Source organism: Pteropus medius, unplaced genomic scaffold, assembly GCF_902729225.1.
Source record: "Pteropus medius unplaced genomic scaffold, Ma_sr-lr_union100, whole genome shotgun sequence".
Lineage (NCBI taxonomy): Eukaryota > Metazoa > Chordata > Mammalia > Chiroptera > Pteropodidae > Pteropus > Pteropus medius.
Genome location: NW_024352787.1, coordinates 22,806,398 through 22,820,541, shown reverse-complemented (window position 1 = coordinate 22,820,541; position 14,144 = coordinate 22,806,398). Strand labels below are relative to the sequence as shown.

The window sequence follows — 14,144 nt, the reverse complement described above, 5'->3', positions numbered from 1 at the left end:
CACTCACCAATATATAACAGGGGGCGCCATGGCTTCAACCAGAAATCATTTTTACCAAGGAACAACAAAAAATAGTGTTTGCTCACTCACTAGGATGGTATAATGTATATCCTTAAGTGCTTGGGACTTAGTCCAACAAAGGTATCCTCCCTTGTCTCACAATGCTTGTTGCCCAGATGAACAAATAGACAAGTGAGCACACTTGATCCAGACTCAGAACATTTCTTACAAATGAGAAGAAGGTGTTCAGAAGTGAGCACGAGCTAGGAGCAATGGGGAGGTGGGATTTCACACACGTTTTCTTGGACTCCTCATGCAGAGGCACAGATTGCACTCAGCTGTGGAGTGGAGCAAAGATGATCTCGAGTTGGGCTGGGCCATGTGTGGGGCCAGCATCCCCCACCCTGTCACTGCAGACTGGATAGGCATTTCTCTGACTGCCTCATTTTGTTCCCTAGAGTGTTTTCACATACCTGCTCCCAATACTCATCTCAGACATCACACCTCTCTATACCTCATTGTACCAACTTTCTCACTTCTCTTTCGTCCTAGAACTCCATCTCTGCTCATCTCACTCTAGACCTGAACTGTTTCCTGGAGCAACACCATTTGCCAGGATCTTCACTAGTGTCTCCCTCCCTGCCCAGCCCTCTACCCAACCCCACCATTCTTCATCACTCACTTTTCTTTAAAGTTCTTGAAAACAACTCACATGTGTTGAGCACATTATCATGCTCAGAGCACATCTGTTTTCATTATCTCATCAGACTTTCACCATAGGCTTATTAGATCACCAGGGCAGAGTCTCATGCCCAATGTAAGATAAAGAAATGGAGTCACAGGTGGTTGGATTACTGCCTAGGAAGTGGCAGGACTTTTAAGTCAGTATGCTTTCCCTGAGCCCTGGGGCCATGTGTCCCCACCCACCCTAGAGTGAGGACCATGGTGCTTGTGCCATTTACTCCAGATTGAAAACATGGTGTTTGGGCTAAAACTTAAAATATTTTGGGAGTTTGTCTCCAGTGTATTAGCAAATTTGTCTCCATGTACGGAAGGTAAGAATGGTGATAGAACCACCCTTTCGGTCTCCTGCCCTCTGTTCTAATGGCAATTGGAAATTTTGGCTTCACATTTATAATGTAATATTAGAATCAAAACAAGCTTGAGGTTTGGTATTTTTTATTGTGGCAAAACACATAAAATTTACTATTTTAATCATTTTAAGCCTACAACTCAGTGGCATTAAGTACATTCACAGGACTGTGCAACCATCGCCACTACTTCCATAACATTTTCATCACCCCAAATGAAAACCCCATACCCATGAAGCAGTCACTTCCTACTACCCTCTCCTTCATGTCCCTGGTTATTACTCATCTGCTTTCTGTCTTTGGATTTTCCTATTCTGGACATTTCATACAAATGAAATCATATAACATGTGACTCTGTGCCTGACTTCTATCACTTAGCATAATATTTTTGAAGTTCATCTGTGTCGCAGCATCTATCAGAATTTGATTTCTTTTAATAGTTGAGTAAAATTCCATTGTATGGATTTACCATTTTTGTTTATTCATTCATTCATTGATGGACATTTGGGTTGTTTAAACCTTTTAGCTATCATGAAAATGGTATTATGAATATGTGTGTTCAAGTTGATGTTGGAACACCTGTTTTCAGTTATTTTGGGTATATACCCAGTAATGTGGCTGGAGCAGATAGTGCACAGAGAGGATGCCAGAGAAGCCCCAGGAACACAGACTGTCTAGATGGATACTTGTAGGCCATTGTGAAGCCTTAACTTTTACTCTGAAGGCAGTAGAGAGTCACTGGAGAGTCTCCAGCAGAGGTACACTCTGATCCGATTTATGTTTCAGTAGATCATTCCACATGCTGTGTTTAGAGCTGACTGAAGGAGAGCAAGGGTGGAAGCTGTTGTGGTAATCTGGGCAGTGTTTTGATGGTGGTAGTAAAGGTGCTGAGACTTTATCAAATCTAAGGTATATTTTGAAGGTCAATATGTTTTCTGACTGATTGTCACCAAGGAAGGCACCAAGGACTTTACCTTAGCATTTGGAGTTGACATTACCTAAGATAAGAAAGACTAAGGGTGGGGCAGGTTTGAGTGGAAGGAAGGTTAAAAATTCTATTTCAGCCATGTCTGAGGGATCTCTGAGACATGATGGAGACATTGAATAGGTAGTCAGATATGCCAGTCTGGAGTATAGAGGAAAGATTCAAACTAGAGTGTAAGTTTGGAATCTATTGGAATATAAATGTTATTGAAAGCCAGAGATCACCAAGGAGTGATTGTACATGGAGAAAAGATCTGAGAACTCTGCCTCGGAGTTCTCCTACCTTGAGAATCAGGAAGAAAAGGGAGAGTCAGCAAAGAAGACTGAAAAGAGTATCTAGGAAGATAGCCAGGCATGTGTGAGGCCCTGGGTGCCCAGGGGAGGACCTGCTTCAAAGAAAAAGGAATGGCCCACTGTGTCAAATGCAGGTATGAGGGTGCATAGGATGAGGACTGGGAATTGACCATTAGATTTAGAAAGACAAGTCATCGCTGACCTTGACAAATGCATTTGTTGTGGAATGGCAAGGGCAAAAGCCTAGTTCAGTGGGTTTAGGAGAGAACTGGAGAGAGGAATCAGAGGCACCAGAAATAGACAGCTCTTTAAAGGTTTCTTTTTTTATAAGGGGGAGCAAAAACTGAGAGGGCAGCTATAAGGGAAATGGGTCAAGAGGAGGATTTGTAGGCTGTGTTAGCTGCTAGGAATAATCCAGCCCAGGAGGGAAGCTGATGGTATGTAACGTTGTTCTAAAATGTATGATAAAATGATTATTTTACCCAGGTATGGTGAGGACGACAGATGAGGAGAGGATTTCCATTAGAGAAACAGTTTATTACTCACAGTTCTCAAGAGGACGAGGCCTGTCATGCCACGCAGGGACATACAGGAAAGCACCTGGGTCAGTCAGGAGGCAGAAGGAGGAGAGAGCATGGGTATGAATCTTTGTTGTGCAAGAAGGAATGGGCAAGTTAGGAAAAGCAGCTCATCAGACTGAGGATTGGCTAGTTAGAATACTTTTGGTGGACTCTAGAGTATAGGGGCTGTCTCCAGTTGTCTGGTTTCCAGCCAGAATTATCAGGGCCAAGGGAGATTGCCTCCTGGAGTCTAAGAGCCAGATGGAGGAAGTGGCTGGGAGTGTGGGCTCTGGTTTTGTTAGTTTGCGTAAGAAAGTCATGCTCCCCAGTGCATCTTTGCTCTCTCTAAGAATTGGCTACCCCGAGACAGGTAGTCTCTCATCAGGCAGCAAGGCCCCAGATATCAAAGTGTGAAGAATACAGAAAATAAGAAAAGATACTTAAAACGTGTATTTAGGGGAGGAAGGATTGGTAGAGTGACATCCTTGAGTAGCCAGAGAAGACAGGTTGGCCTCAGCTAAGAGCATGGACAGCCAATTATAGCAAAAGGAAAGAAAGTAGGTGACTGATACTAGTAAGGGGGTAGATGTGGGAGGTGGGACATTCTCTTTTGTTTGCTATTTTCTTAGGTAAGTAGAAAGCAAGGTCATCAGTTGAGTGAGGAAGAGGAAGAAGGTGTTGGAGGTTGAGGAGGGAGGAGAAGGTGTAAGCAGAATCTTCTAGGAGAGTGAGAGAGGAGTAATATGGGGCCTGGAGCACTGAGGACCCACTGGAGACTTATGGCCCTGGATTTAAAGCAAAGTAAAACCACATGGTTACGTGTTTTTCTAACCAGGTTCGGCTGTGAGATACAGGTGTAAAGTAGATGAAGAGCTATGTTTATCAGCAATAGGGTTTTGCTAACTGAGAACAACAGAGTGAGAGGAGGGTGACAGGGCACCATTAAAACAATGGACCATGACCTTGAGCTGCGTAGGGAGGGTAGAGAGGGCACAAAGGGAGAGTGTCCACTGTCAAGGTGGTAAAATCAAAGGATTGGCGATCCCAGTGAGATGAAAAGATGAGTGGATCTAGATACTTGAGGAGGTGATCTGGAAAAATAGAGGACACATGTTAATCACAAAATTGAGTGCTTACTCAAAAAGTGCAGGTGATTTTTTTAATTATTATCTAATTAAAAATATGTAAAAAATTCTTATTTTTATCAAGGTATATTTGCTAAAAAGATATATATTATTTTTGTAACATAAATTTTTTTTCAAAAACAAAAAAATATGTTTTTAAGGGTGGTTAGGCCTCAGATAGATGGAGGTGGTGTTGTGGAGAATGTATCCTGGAGGGAGTGCTGGCACAAATTGGGACATATTTTCTAATCAATGGATAGCCCAGTGCAAGCCAGGCCACGGAGTCTATGGGGCGTATGGCTGGAAAGGTACTGAGGAGGGCAGGGATGCCAAGGAAGAACCTGTACTTAATTTGGGAGAGAACAGGGAGCCACTGAAGGATTTTGAGGAGGAAAAATACCTACAACACAGATGGGCCTTTTGTCACCTGCGAGAAGAGGAAGCATTGGTGTCGAGAGAGCTTTGCATATCGTGAGAGTTCCTAGGACTGCCACCCTCTCCTCGCTCGAGTTCCTAACACTGCCACCCTCTCCTCGCTCGTCTCTGTTTTCTCATCTCCCTCTCAGCTGGAAGTGTTGTGTGTATTGCATATATTTTGTAACAGCAACAATAAGAGTGATTATTTTAAATTTATGTTCTTCTCCTATGTAATGGAGCTATTAGACTTTGGCAGGTCCCTTAATGTAATTATCATTTTTGAATGATTTTGAATGGAAATGTTTGCACTAACAATGGTAATTGCAGTTGTGTTTGAAGAATGAGGCTCTTGTTCTAGAAACTCCTCAACCCCAAAGTGCCATCAACTGCACCTTGCATGGCTGGGCAGGTGGCGAAGAAGCCTTCGAGGGGAAGGTGGACATGCTTGGCTCTTGGCTTACTGACTGTAAGGACAAATCTGGTTAACCAGTGTGGTAGGTCCCAGGCAGGGCCAGGGGCTTTCTGTCAGAGACCTGTTTCTTCCCATACAGAGATGACAGCTACTCATTGTCACCCCAGTCAGGTAGTTCCAGAATTCAAACCAGTCATACAACTGAACTCACCAGCACCTTTGGCTGGCCTAGCTGTGAGTGAAGATAAGTCTCTCTTAATGATTTAGTCTTCACATTCACCAATTATACATTAGCTGCCTACCAGGAGCCTTGCACTGCTCCCTGCTCTGTGGGGTAGGCCTCAGAGCCCTGCTGTTTGCAGGGCTGGGATCGAGGCTTAGTGGGGAGGGTGCCTCCCAAGGGTTGATTTCCAGGCTCTCATTTCTATCAAGTGCAGCCTTGCTAGACCCAAGACGTGGAGCAGCTGATGGACTCTTCTTGACACTATGGCAGATTTTTTGACTGTGGTGTTTAGGGGACAATTTTGCATGCCAGCAATACAACAATAATGATTGCATGTTCATTCCACTTTCCCACTGGAGTAGCCTGTTGCTCTTCATCTTTGAGTTCTGACGGCCGGCCTGCACACAGACAGAGGCCTGCTTTGCCATGGCCTCCTATGTGCCCTTGTACCAGTATGAGCAACTGCTATGGCCTAGTTTTAATGAGAAGCCACTAGGGGACCTCTCAGCTCTGTCATGAGGAATCCCAGGGCTTCTGATGTGGAACTTAGTCAAATATGCTGAACAAAGCTGTGACCAGCCAATAGGGGACCCAAGGTGGCTTGTACTATGAATTCCCTCCTTGTCACCTCAACCAAATTATCATCCAGATAAACTCAGTTATATTAAAATATCAGGCTGCTTTAAAATGGAAGATTGCCCCCAAAGGGAATCTGAGAGGGATCTGGAAGCACAAGAAGCTCATATGCCCTCCTTGGCAATGAATTATGTGTTTGGATCCTTCCCTCCTGCCTCTCTTCCTCTTCCTCTCTCTAGCACTTCCTCTTCCTTCCCTTCTCCTTCCACCCCTCCCTGCTCCACCTCTCCCCTCTCTTCCTCCTTCTCTTCCTTTCTTCGCCTCTCCCCTCCCCATTCCCTCCTTTCTGGCCTAGCTACAGCACATTCCCCTGGTGTCCTTTGGTTCTGGTTCATTTCAGTTCAGCCAGTTTGTTCCTGAGTCATCACAGAGCCCTTCCCCACCAGGGGCATTCATCCCCATCTGTTACACACATTCATTTATTCAACAAGATCTAGTGAATGCCTGCTCTGTGTCAGGCAAGGCACTAGCTCCTAGAAATACGATGAGAAGTTAGAGGGATAACCATTCTGCTCTGGGAAACATGACAGTTTGAGGGGTAGATGGCTCCACAGGATGGTTCTGCCGGTACAAACACAAATTCTCAAGTCCTGTCTCTGTAAATCTGGTTCTATGGCTCTGGGCGCACCCAGGAATCTGCATTTTCTAAGGAGCCATCCAGGTGATGCTGGTACAGGTGGGCGCAAGTGGGCTCTGAACCAGTCTCAGAGAAACATTCTTTTCGCCATGAGACAGTGCCCAAAGTCACCCCATTGAGTGTATTGACTGTGCCCTGTAATTTTAACTGACTCTCTTGCTTTCAAGGGATTAGAAAATATAGTGCCTTGAATGAAGCAGGGTCTTAACTACACACACATGTTAACATCCTTCAGACACCGAGCATAGGCTTTTGCGGGAAATTGTTCTAACTTACCAGAATTTCTTGATGCGCTCGCAGTTACTCTCTAGAAAAGTGAGTTAATACCAGGATGCCTCCCGTCACCTCTTCTCTGCAGATTCCTACACTCTCAGGCTGCATTGTACATCTCCAATCACAAATGTAGCTGGCATTTCTTCATTACTAGGGTGGACCCTGATTTTTAGCTCCCAGAATGAATCTTCCCTGAAGTTTGCCCCTTATGGCTGTGCGATAAAACCTCTCTCCTCCCTCTGGGTCATAAGTAGAAGGGGACAGCATGTGTCATCATCGCAGTTTGGTTGCAAAGAACAGAAGCCCATCTAACAGTTTTAGTCAAGGAGGACAGACCGCAAAGACACAGGAGGCACTCACATGACACAGGGAAGAAAGTAGAGCCAGACCTGTCAGCAGATGGGAAGCTGAAATCACCAGGCAGTCTCCACCCTCTGGTCTCACACCTCCACTATGTGTCTGCCTCCTCCCTATGTGCCATAATCCATGTGCTTGGGGCCACAAGGGCAGCCCCACGTGGTAGCCTGTGCTCTACAGATCCATTAGACCGCCTAGTTCTAGCTTCCAGCACTGTCTTAATTCCAAGTTAAAAGAAAACATAATTTGATTGATGGTTTGGGTTAGGTTAACTGAGACTAGGGGATGGGCTTATATAGAGCTTTCCCAGGCTGAGGGCCTGCTACTTCTCTTGGAGGGAAGGGCTAGAGGAAATGATTGGCAGTGAAGTGGTTGCTGTCCCTGGTGTAGCCAGGGTGGCACAGCTGCACCAGTAGAAGGCAGCATCCCATGAAAATAGGTGTGATTTGTATGAGGTTTCTGGAAAAAAAGATGGATGGGCCTCAGTAGGAAGGCGAAGGAACATTATTTACTGAGCTCCTGCCCTATGCACTGGGTATCTCTTACATCTTTTCACAGCAACACTCTGGAGAGACTTGACTGGGACCCAAAGTGCTTCATTAATGTAACACAAGTACAGTTTTCAGTGGCAGTGCCAGAATTCAAACTACTCTGAACATTACTTTTTCCAGTGTGCCCCACTGCTGCCTTATCTCATGGGTTCCTAGAGGCATTCCATCGAGTTAGAAATCTGGACTTTAAGATCAAGGTTAAGCTCAAAATCAGGAGTAGATGAGAATCTGAGACTGAGGTCTATAGTTCAGCTCAAGAGAATTCTGCCTAATACCTTTCCAGTGGCCCCAGGGGAGTTTTACTGGGCCTCCTGTATGTCTCTTCTGCCCAGGAAAGCATCTTAATGGCATGTCTGGCCTTTGGCAGTGTGGAGTTTGCCAGTTCTTCCATGAAGCATTTGCTGGAGAGTGCCGTGAATCAGAAGGGCTAAAATCAAGGACTTTGGAGCTGGATGGGTTTTGAGCTCTACTCTGTGACTCAGGGACAGGTTGCTAAAACTCCATGGGTCTTGACTTTTAAATGAAGATTGCCCTACCTCCTTCACAGAGCTGTGAAAACTTTTAAATGAGACTGTATGAAAAACGCTTTGCACTGTGCTTGAGACATAAAAATTGCTCAATGAATGGCTTCTTTAATAATAATAATAATAATAATAATAATAATAATATAATAATAATGATGACTCTTAGTTGCTTGAATGCAGGAAATATATTGTGTGTTTCTCTACCCCCTACAGCACCAATAAAATGCCTTAGCGATGGTAGGTACTAAAAAAATATTTGCTGAATCAATTTACTATACAAGGGTACCTACAAAGTCTGGAAACAGAGGCAAAAAGACATCATAAAGGATTTGTGATATTATACTACAGAACGGGATGTAATATAATACAATACAATGCTATACATAAAATGTATCAATGTGTGGTCCCGCATTAACAGTGCATAGTTCCATGCTTTATGCAAAATTGCAACGAACATGGTAGATTAATACTGCATTTCTATCAGTTCCTGCACTTGCTTACATAATGTGTTGCCTCAGATGGTTTTTGTCTCTGATTTCATTGAGTTCAACTCGTACCTTTAGCCAACTCTAGAAGAAATAATCAAGAGGATTAATCTATACAAAAAATAAAATACTAAACTTCGTTTCCAGACTTTATGGCCAAAAGCCTCCCTATAGATACCTTTCATCTCTCTCATTCAGTGCCCCTTCTCTGTGAGTGAGGCATTCTCTCTGTGGTTTATTATTAACCCCTTTGGGTACCAGGAGTCTCCTCTGAGTTTTCTCCCTTCTGTAAGGATCAGCATCCTGATCTACTTTCTCTTACCAGAATGTGGAGATTGGACCTCTTCCTGCTGACATTCCTGTCTCCAGTTTCCTTTTATGCCCTCACTTGTAAAGCAATTCTTCCCCAACCCCCACCCCATGAAGCAGACACAACTTCTTCCTCACCTCTGAGCTTCCCTGAGACTGCCCATGGATGCCCATCCTGCTACACAGCTGTCACCAGATGTGCAGTGAGAACCAGTTCCCCTGTTTGCAGAGAATTAACGTGATATGTGAGCCCCCTTCTTGTCCAAGCCATGAAAGAACTGGAATATCCCTAGATGCTTTGGGTCCCCTAGTTTGTCGGAAGCTAAAGCATAGCTCTGTGGAGAATGAGGGTATGGGAATTGAGGCCTTCAGGGAAGTTACTCAGTTTGCCGAAGTGGAACCCAGCACCTGTTATGATAGTGCCTGTGAAGGGCTTCTGGTACTAATGCTTTAATGACTTTAGCTTCTTTTTATTTTAACAGATATATAATTGACATATAATATTGTATAAGTTTAAGGGATACAATGTATTGATTTGGTGCATTTATCTATTGCAATATGATGACCACTGGAGCATTAGCTGATTAACACCTCCATCATACAGCACAATTATTATTTCATTTTGTGGTGAGAACATTTAAGATCTAGTCTTTTAACAACTTTGAAGTTAATAACATAGTGCTGCTGAGTATAATAACTGTGCTGTGCATCAGATCTCTAGAACTTATTTACTTTCTAACTGTAAGTTTAGACTCTTGACCAACATCTCTCCAATTACCCCAACCACACAGTCCCTGGTAACCACCATTCTACTCTCCCTTTTTACAAGTTTGGCTTTTTTAGATTCTACATGTGCAAACATTTGTATTTTGCTGTCTGACTTACCTCACTTAGCATACTACCCTCAAGGACCATCCACATTGTTGCAAATGATGGGATTTCCTACTTTCTCATGGCTGAATAATATTCCTCTGTGTGTGTTTCTGTGGTGCGTGTGTGTGACTATAGCTTCTTTCTTCCACAGGACACCAGCCATGATTGGCTGCTCCTTCGTGGTCAACAGGAAGTTCTTTGGTGAAATCGGTCTTCTGGACCCTGGGATGGATGTGTATGGAGGAGAAAACATCGAACTTGGAATCAAGGTTTGTGACATGGCGTTCTTTCCTCTTAGTTTGTTCACGCTTGTGAGCAGAGCTGCCTAGTCATCCTTAATGTACACTTAAAGCTTCTTTAGCTTATAAATGACAGATTCATTTATCTCATCCCTGTTCCTGAGGATGTTCCAGCAAGGCTGTCACCCCTTCTTAGAGAATCCTCGGCATTCTCCTCTTGAAGAGTTGAACAATTTACTTCATGCCTAGGTGACCCACTCTGGACGTTAGCCAGAGATTTTGTCTCCCATTCTCTTCCAGTTTCATTTTCTCCTTAAATTTTTCTTAAAATTAATCTCCTTAAAATAGTATTTCCATTCTATGAATTTTGATGGTTCATGTACATTATAGAATCATAAGATGCCAGAGGAGAGAAGGATCATGTTCAGTAGGACCTTCCCTTTTCTCAGAAATGCTTTTAGGAAGAATGATAGGGGAGTGGAGTGAGGAGGATGCAGAATGTGCCTCTTGCTGGGCTCCCAGCTCAGATCAGGGCAACTGTTAGATATTTTATACACTAGGTTTCGCTTAAGATTTTCTTTGAAAAAAAGAATTCCACTGTAAAATAAAAAAGCAAACACATTGATGCATTCCAACCCCTTCTTCTTAGAGTTAAGATCAATGAACCCCACCAGTGGGTGGGGAGACTTCTTTAGGACTTGGTAATAACCACTTAACAGTGGACTTGCTTCTCCTACCTGGTGCAAGTTTCTCTTCGCATTGCGAAGAGTTAGTGCTGGGAAGATGCCCTGCTGGGATCTCTGTGTCTGTTGCCCCCTGTCCTGAACCTTTGCATACTTAGGTCCCCTGAAAGTAAACTTGTTGAAAATGACTCAGGATACAACTGTAAGGCTTAATGTTTATTGAATTTCTTCCACTTTCCTCTGTTGTATTCTTGATTTTGTTCTACCAGGCAGGTACCCAGTGCAAAACTCCTACCCACAATCAAAGCCTGCTCTCTATTTGTGATTTCTCTGCTTTATCCCTAGTTGCTCAGGACCTTTAAGATACCCCATTGTTCCCTCATCTACATTTGAGCCCCCTTTGTGGAATGCAAGGCTTTGTGCCCTCATAGTGTAGTGAACAGCAAGGCTACACAGGCAAAGGAGATGGTGGGCACCTTTTCCAGATACTAAAATTACTCCTTTTTGGAGACCACGGACTCTTCCTGTGCTTTCAATTCCAGGCTGGGTTCTTTCCTCAATGAATTTATGTAGGATTTCTTCATAAAGCAAAACAATTATAAAGTTCATAAATATGTTATCATTGCTAATATACTTGTCTTTCATCTGCTTTGAATTTAGTTGAAGAAAAAGATCTGGACCCAGCATGTTGAACTTGGCCTGTAACTTAAATTTCCACCCTACTCCCATCTCCTCAACCCTCCTTGCGCGGCTCTGCTGCTCTTTTCCTCAGCTCTCGTGAACTTCCGGCAAGCCATGAAATTTACTTACGTATCATATATACTGTTTTTGTCTACCTTGCTCTCACTAGATTGCAAGCTCTGTGGGGCACAAATCTTTGCATCCCAAGCATGTAGAATCATGCTGGGTACGTGGCTCAATAGACATCTGTTAGATTAATGACTGAGTGAATGTCTATTGGAAATTTAACATGAGTAGATGCAGTGGATTGGAAGGAGTTGGTGGCTAAATGGAAGATGATAACTAATTCCAGGTACTTATCTGTGAAAGGAAGGAGCTGCTAGAAGCTCTGCATTGAGAGAGTTGTTTTCTTTTTTAATTTTATTTTAAGATGAGATTTGAATGTCTCTGTATGCTATGAGAAGGAAGCCAGGGAAGGATAAGACCTCATCACCAACAGAGTGAAGAACAGGATGATGGGTGGAGCACTGTCCCCCTGGAGGTAGGGGCACAGGTGGAGGGTTATGGGGAGTGGTAGGACCCCCAAATTTGATTGCCACTATAGGCTATGTCCTGGGGAGACAGAAAATATGACAGTGTAACTCACTGCTTAAGGCTTGCTGAGATGTTGATCTCCCCACACTCATGAGGCATTTGCTTTGCAGCAACCTGGACCTGCCAAAGGTCAGGCTTGGTGGTGATGGTGGTGACAATCCTGTGTGGCTGCCCCTATCCCCGAAGGAGTAGAGGGTCCCGTTCATTTCTCCCCTGGCTGCTCTCTGCATGTCTTTATGCGAGTGCTGGATGGATCAGGGGTAGATACCACCCTCCTGTATCAGCTGCCTCTTACTGTATGCCTAGGCATATCCAGCTTCCATGTGGGAGGTAGGGGAAGGTTTATACCTCTTACTTCCCCTAGACTATGTCCTCCTGTAAGCTACAAACTGACTCCATAGAAGCCTTGGTTTTCTGCTGATGCTTAAAGTGAGAGTTGAGTGCTGTGGGTTCAGGGTCTGTGGAGTCATTATCTACACCGTGTTCTATGGTTCTCAAGGTATGGCCCCTGACCATGGACCTCACCTGATAACTTGTTACAAATGCAGATTCTCGGGCCCACCCAAGAATCCTGATTCAGACACTCTGGGGTGGGGTCCGGCAACCTGTTTTAACAAGTCTTCCAGGTAATGTTGTTAAATGGCCGAGTTTGAGAGCCACTGCTGTATACTCTGACTTAGCCAGCTTCCTGGCAAATACATACTTTTCTCAGAAAGAAGCCCAGGTGAGAGTCTACATCTTTCAGGGCCCTCCTCCAGGTGTCCCCCACCCCTGGTCATCGCAGGCCCGCAGCACGTCCTTTCTCCTTATTTCCAGCCAGCAAAGCACAACCTTCCCTTTGGTACCAGCACCTTCTTTCTCTTTAACATCACATGCTGGTGTCTGGACCAGGTGACCGCAAGGTTCCTGAACAGCACTCACTTTTACATGGACTGATTTATGTAAGGTGCTGTGTTTTACAAACTGTATGGCTTCTCCTTTCATTTTGTGCTATTTTATACTGCTTAGAGCACAAATTAGGTGAATAATAAATATATTATTAAGAAAGCCATCCCCACTGCTTGAAAAAATATGAGCTTTGTATAATATATACACACATACATTTATACAAATTAACTTATAAAAATAACACAAAATCCCATGCTTTAGATAAATGGGAAAATTATAACTACTATCTTTTTCTTTGGGATTTTTTTTCACCAAGGAAAAGGTTCATCTGCAATCTTTCTAACTACTCTCTGAAAATTTTCATTACTTTTAAATTCCTCAGTAAGTAAAGATGTATCAAGAATTGGAAGAATAAAAAGTCTTACTGTGGGTTCAAGTTGACTCTAGGGCTGTTGCTCAGATGAAAGGCAGCTTGCCTGTGTCCAAAACAATCAATATAGTGAAAGAAGAAAAAGCTTTCCAGAACAGAAAATAAATAGGATTAGAAATTGAAAGGTTTCATCTTGTTTTGAGTAACATTAATCAGAAACTATTAACGAGGCATATTATTGTAACATCTCAATGGTAAGAGAAAAAAAACAATCTTCCAATTCTCCAGTATATCAGTCTTCTTTGGGAAGGAAAGGCACTATCTTATTCTGACCCCTTGTATAAAAGAGTGACACACAAGGCTGCCAAATCCTGTCAGGCAGCCATTCCTAAAGGCAGACAGTAGAAAGACATTGTCAGATCCTCAAACTATCAGAAAATAGCTTGATTAAGAACCTCAAGGACTGAACAAAAGGCAGAATTCCTGTGCGTATACATTGTTGTTAAAAATATTTCTGAGATCAAGGATTCAGGATGGAGGTAAGTAAACAAGTGGGTGTAGGGATGCACAGATGCGATCATCTTCCTACCTTCTTCGTCCCAGCCCCAGGGCCTTCCCCTGGGTGCAGCTTTTGCCGGAAACTCCACAACAGTCACAGGTAAAGCATTCAGACTTGTGGAGTGGTGAATTTTGGCAAAGGATGTGTATCTCCTGAAGGGGATCAGACCATCAGTTCTATTTAGTTTTCCTAACCTCCAGGTGCATGAGTCTTTGGTTCTCTCTTCCCTGCTGGCATTGGTCATGTCTGGCTATGCGAATGTCTTTACAGTACAGAGTTAAAGTATATCTGTGACAAAATTCAGAGCAAAATTCTTGGTCTATTCTGGGGATAGAGTAGGCCTTGGGGGTTTCATAGACTGGTCTTTAATCTAGATGCAT

At 43.5% G+C, this 14,144-nt stretch overlaps 1 protein-coding gene across 5 annotated transcripts in view; it reads left to right on the top strand.

Moving 5' to 3' along the window:
• Positions 1-14,144, top strand: part of GALNT17 (polypeptide N-acetylgalactosaminyltransferase 17) — a 408,494-nt gene that overhangs the window by 294,697 nt on the left and 99,653 nt on the right. For all 5 annotated transcript variants that reach the window (XM_039849002.1, XM_039849003.1, XM_039849004.1 and 2 more), the window contains one exon: positions 9,902-10,019. In XM_039849002.1, coding sequence (XP_039704936.1) covers positions 9,902-10,019 — 118 coding nt within the window. The remainder of the gene's footprint in view (positions 1-9,901; positions 10,020-14,144) is intronic.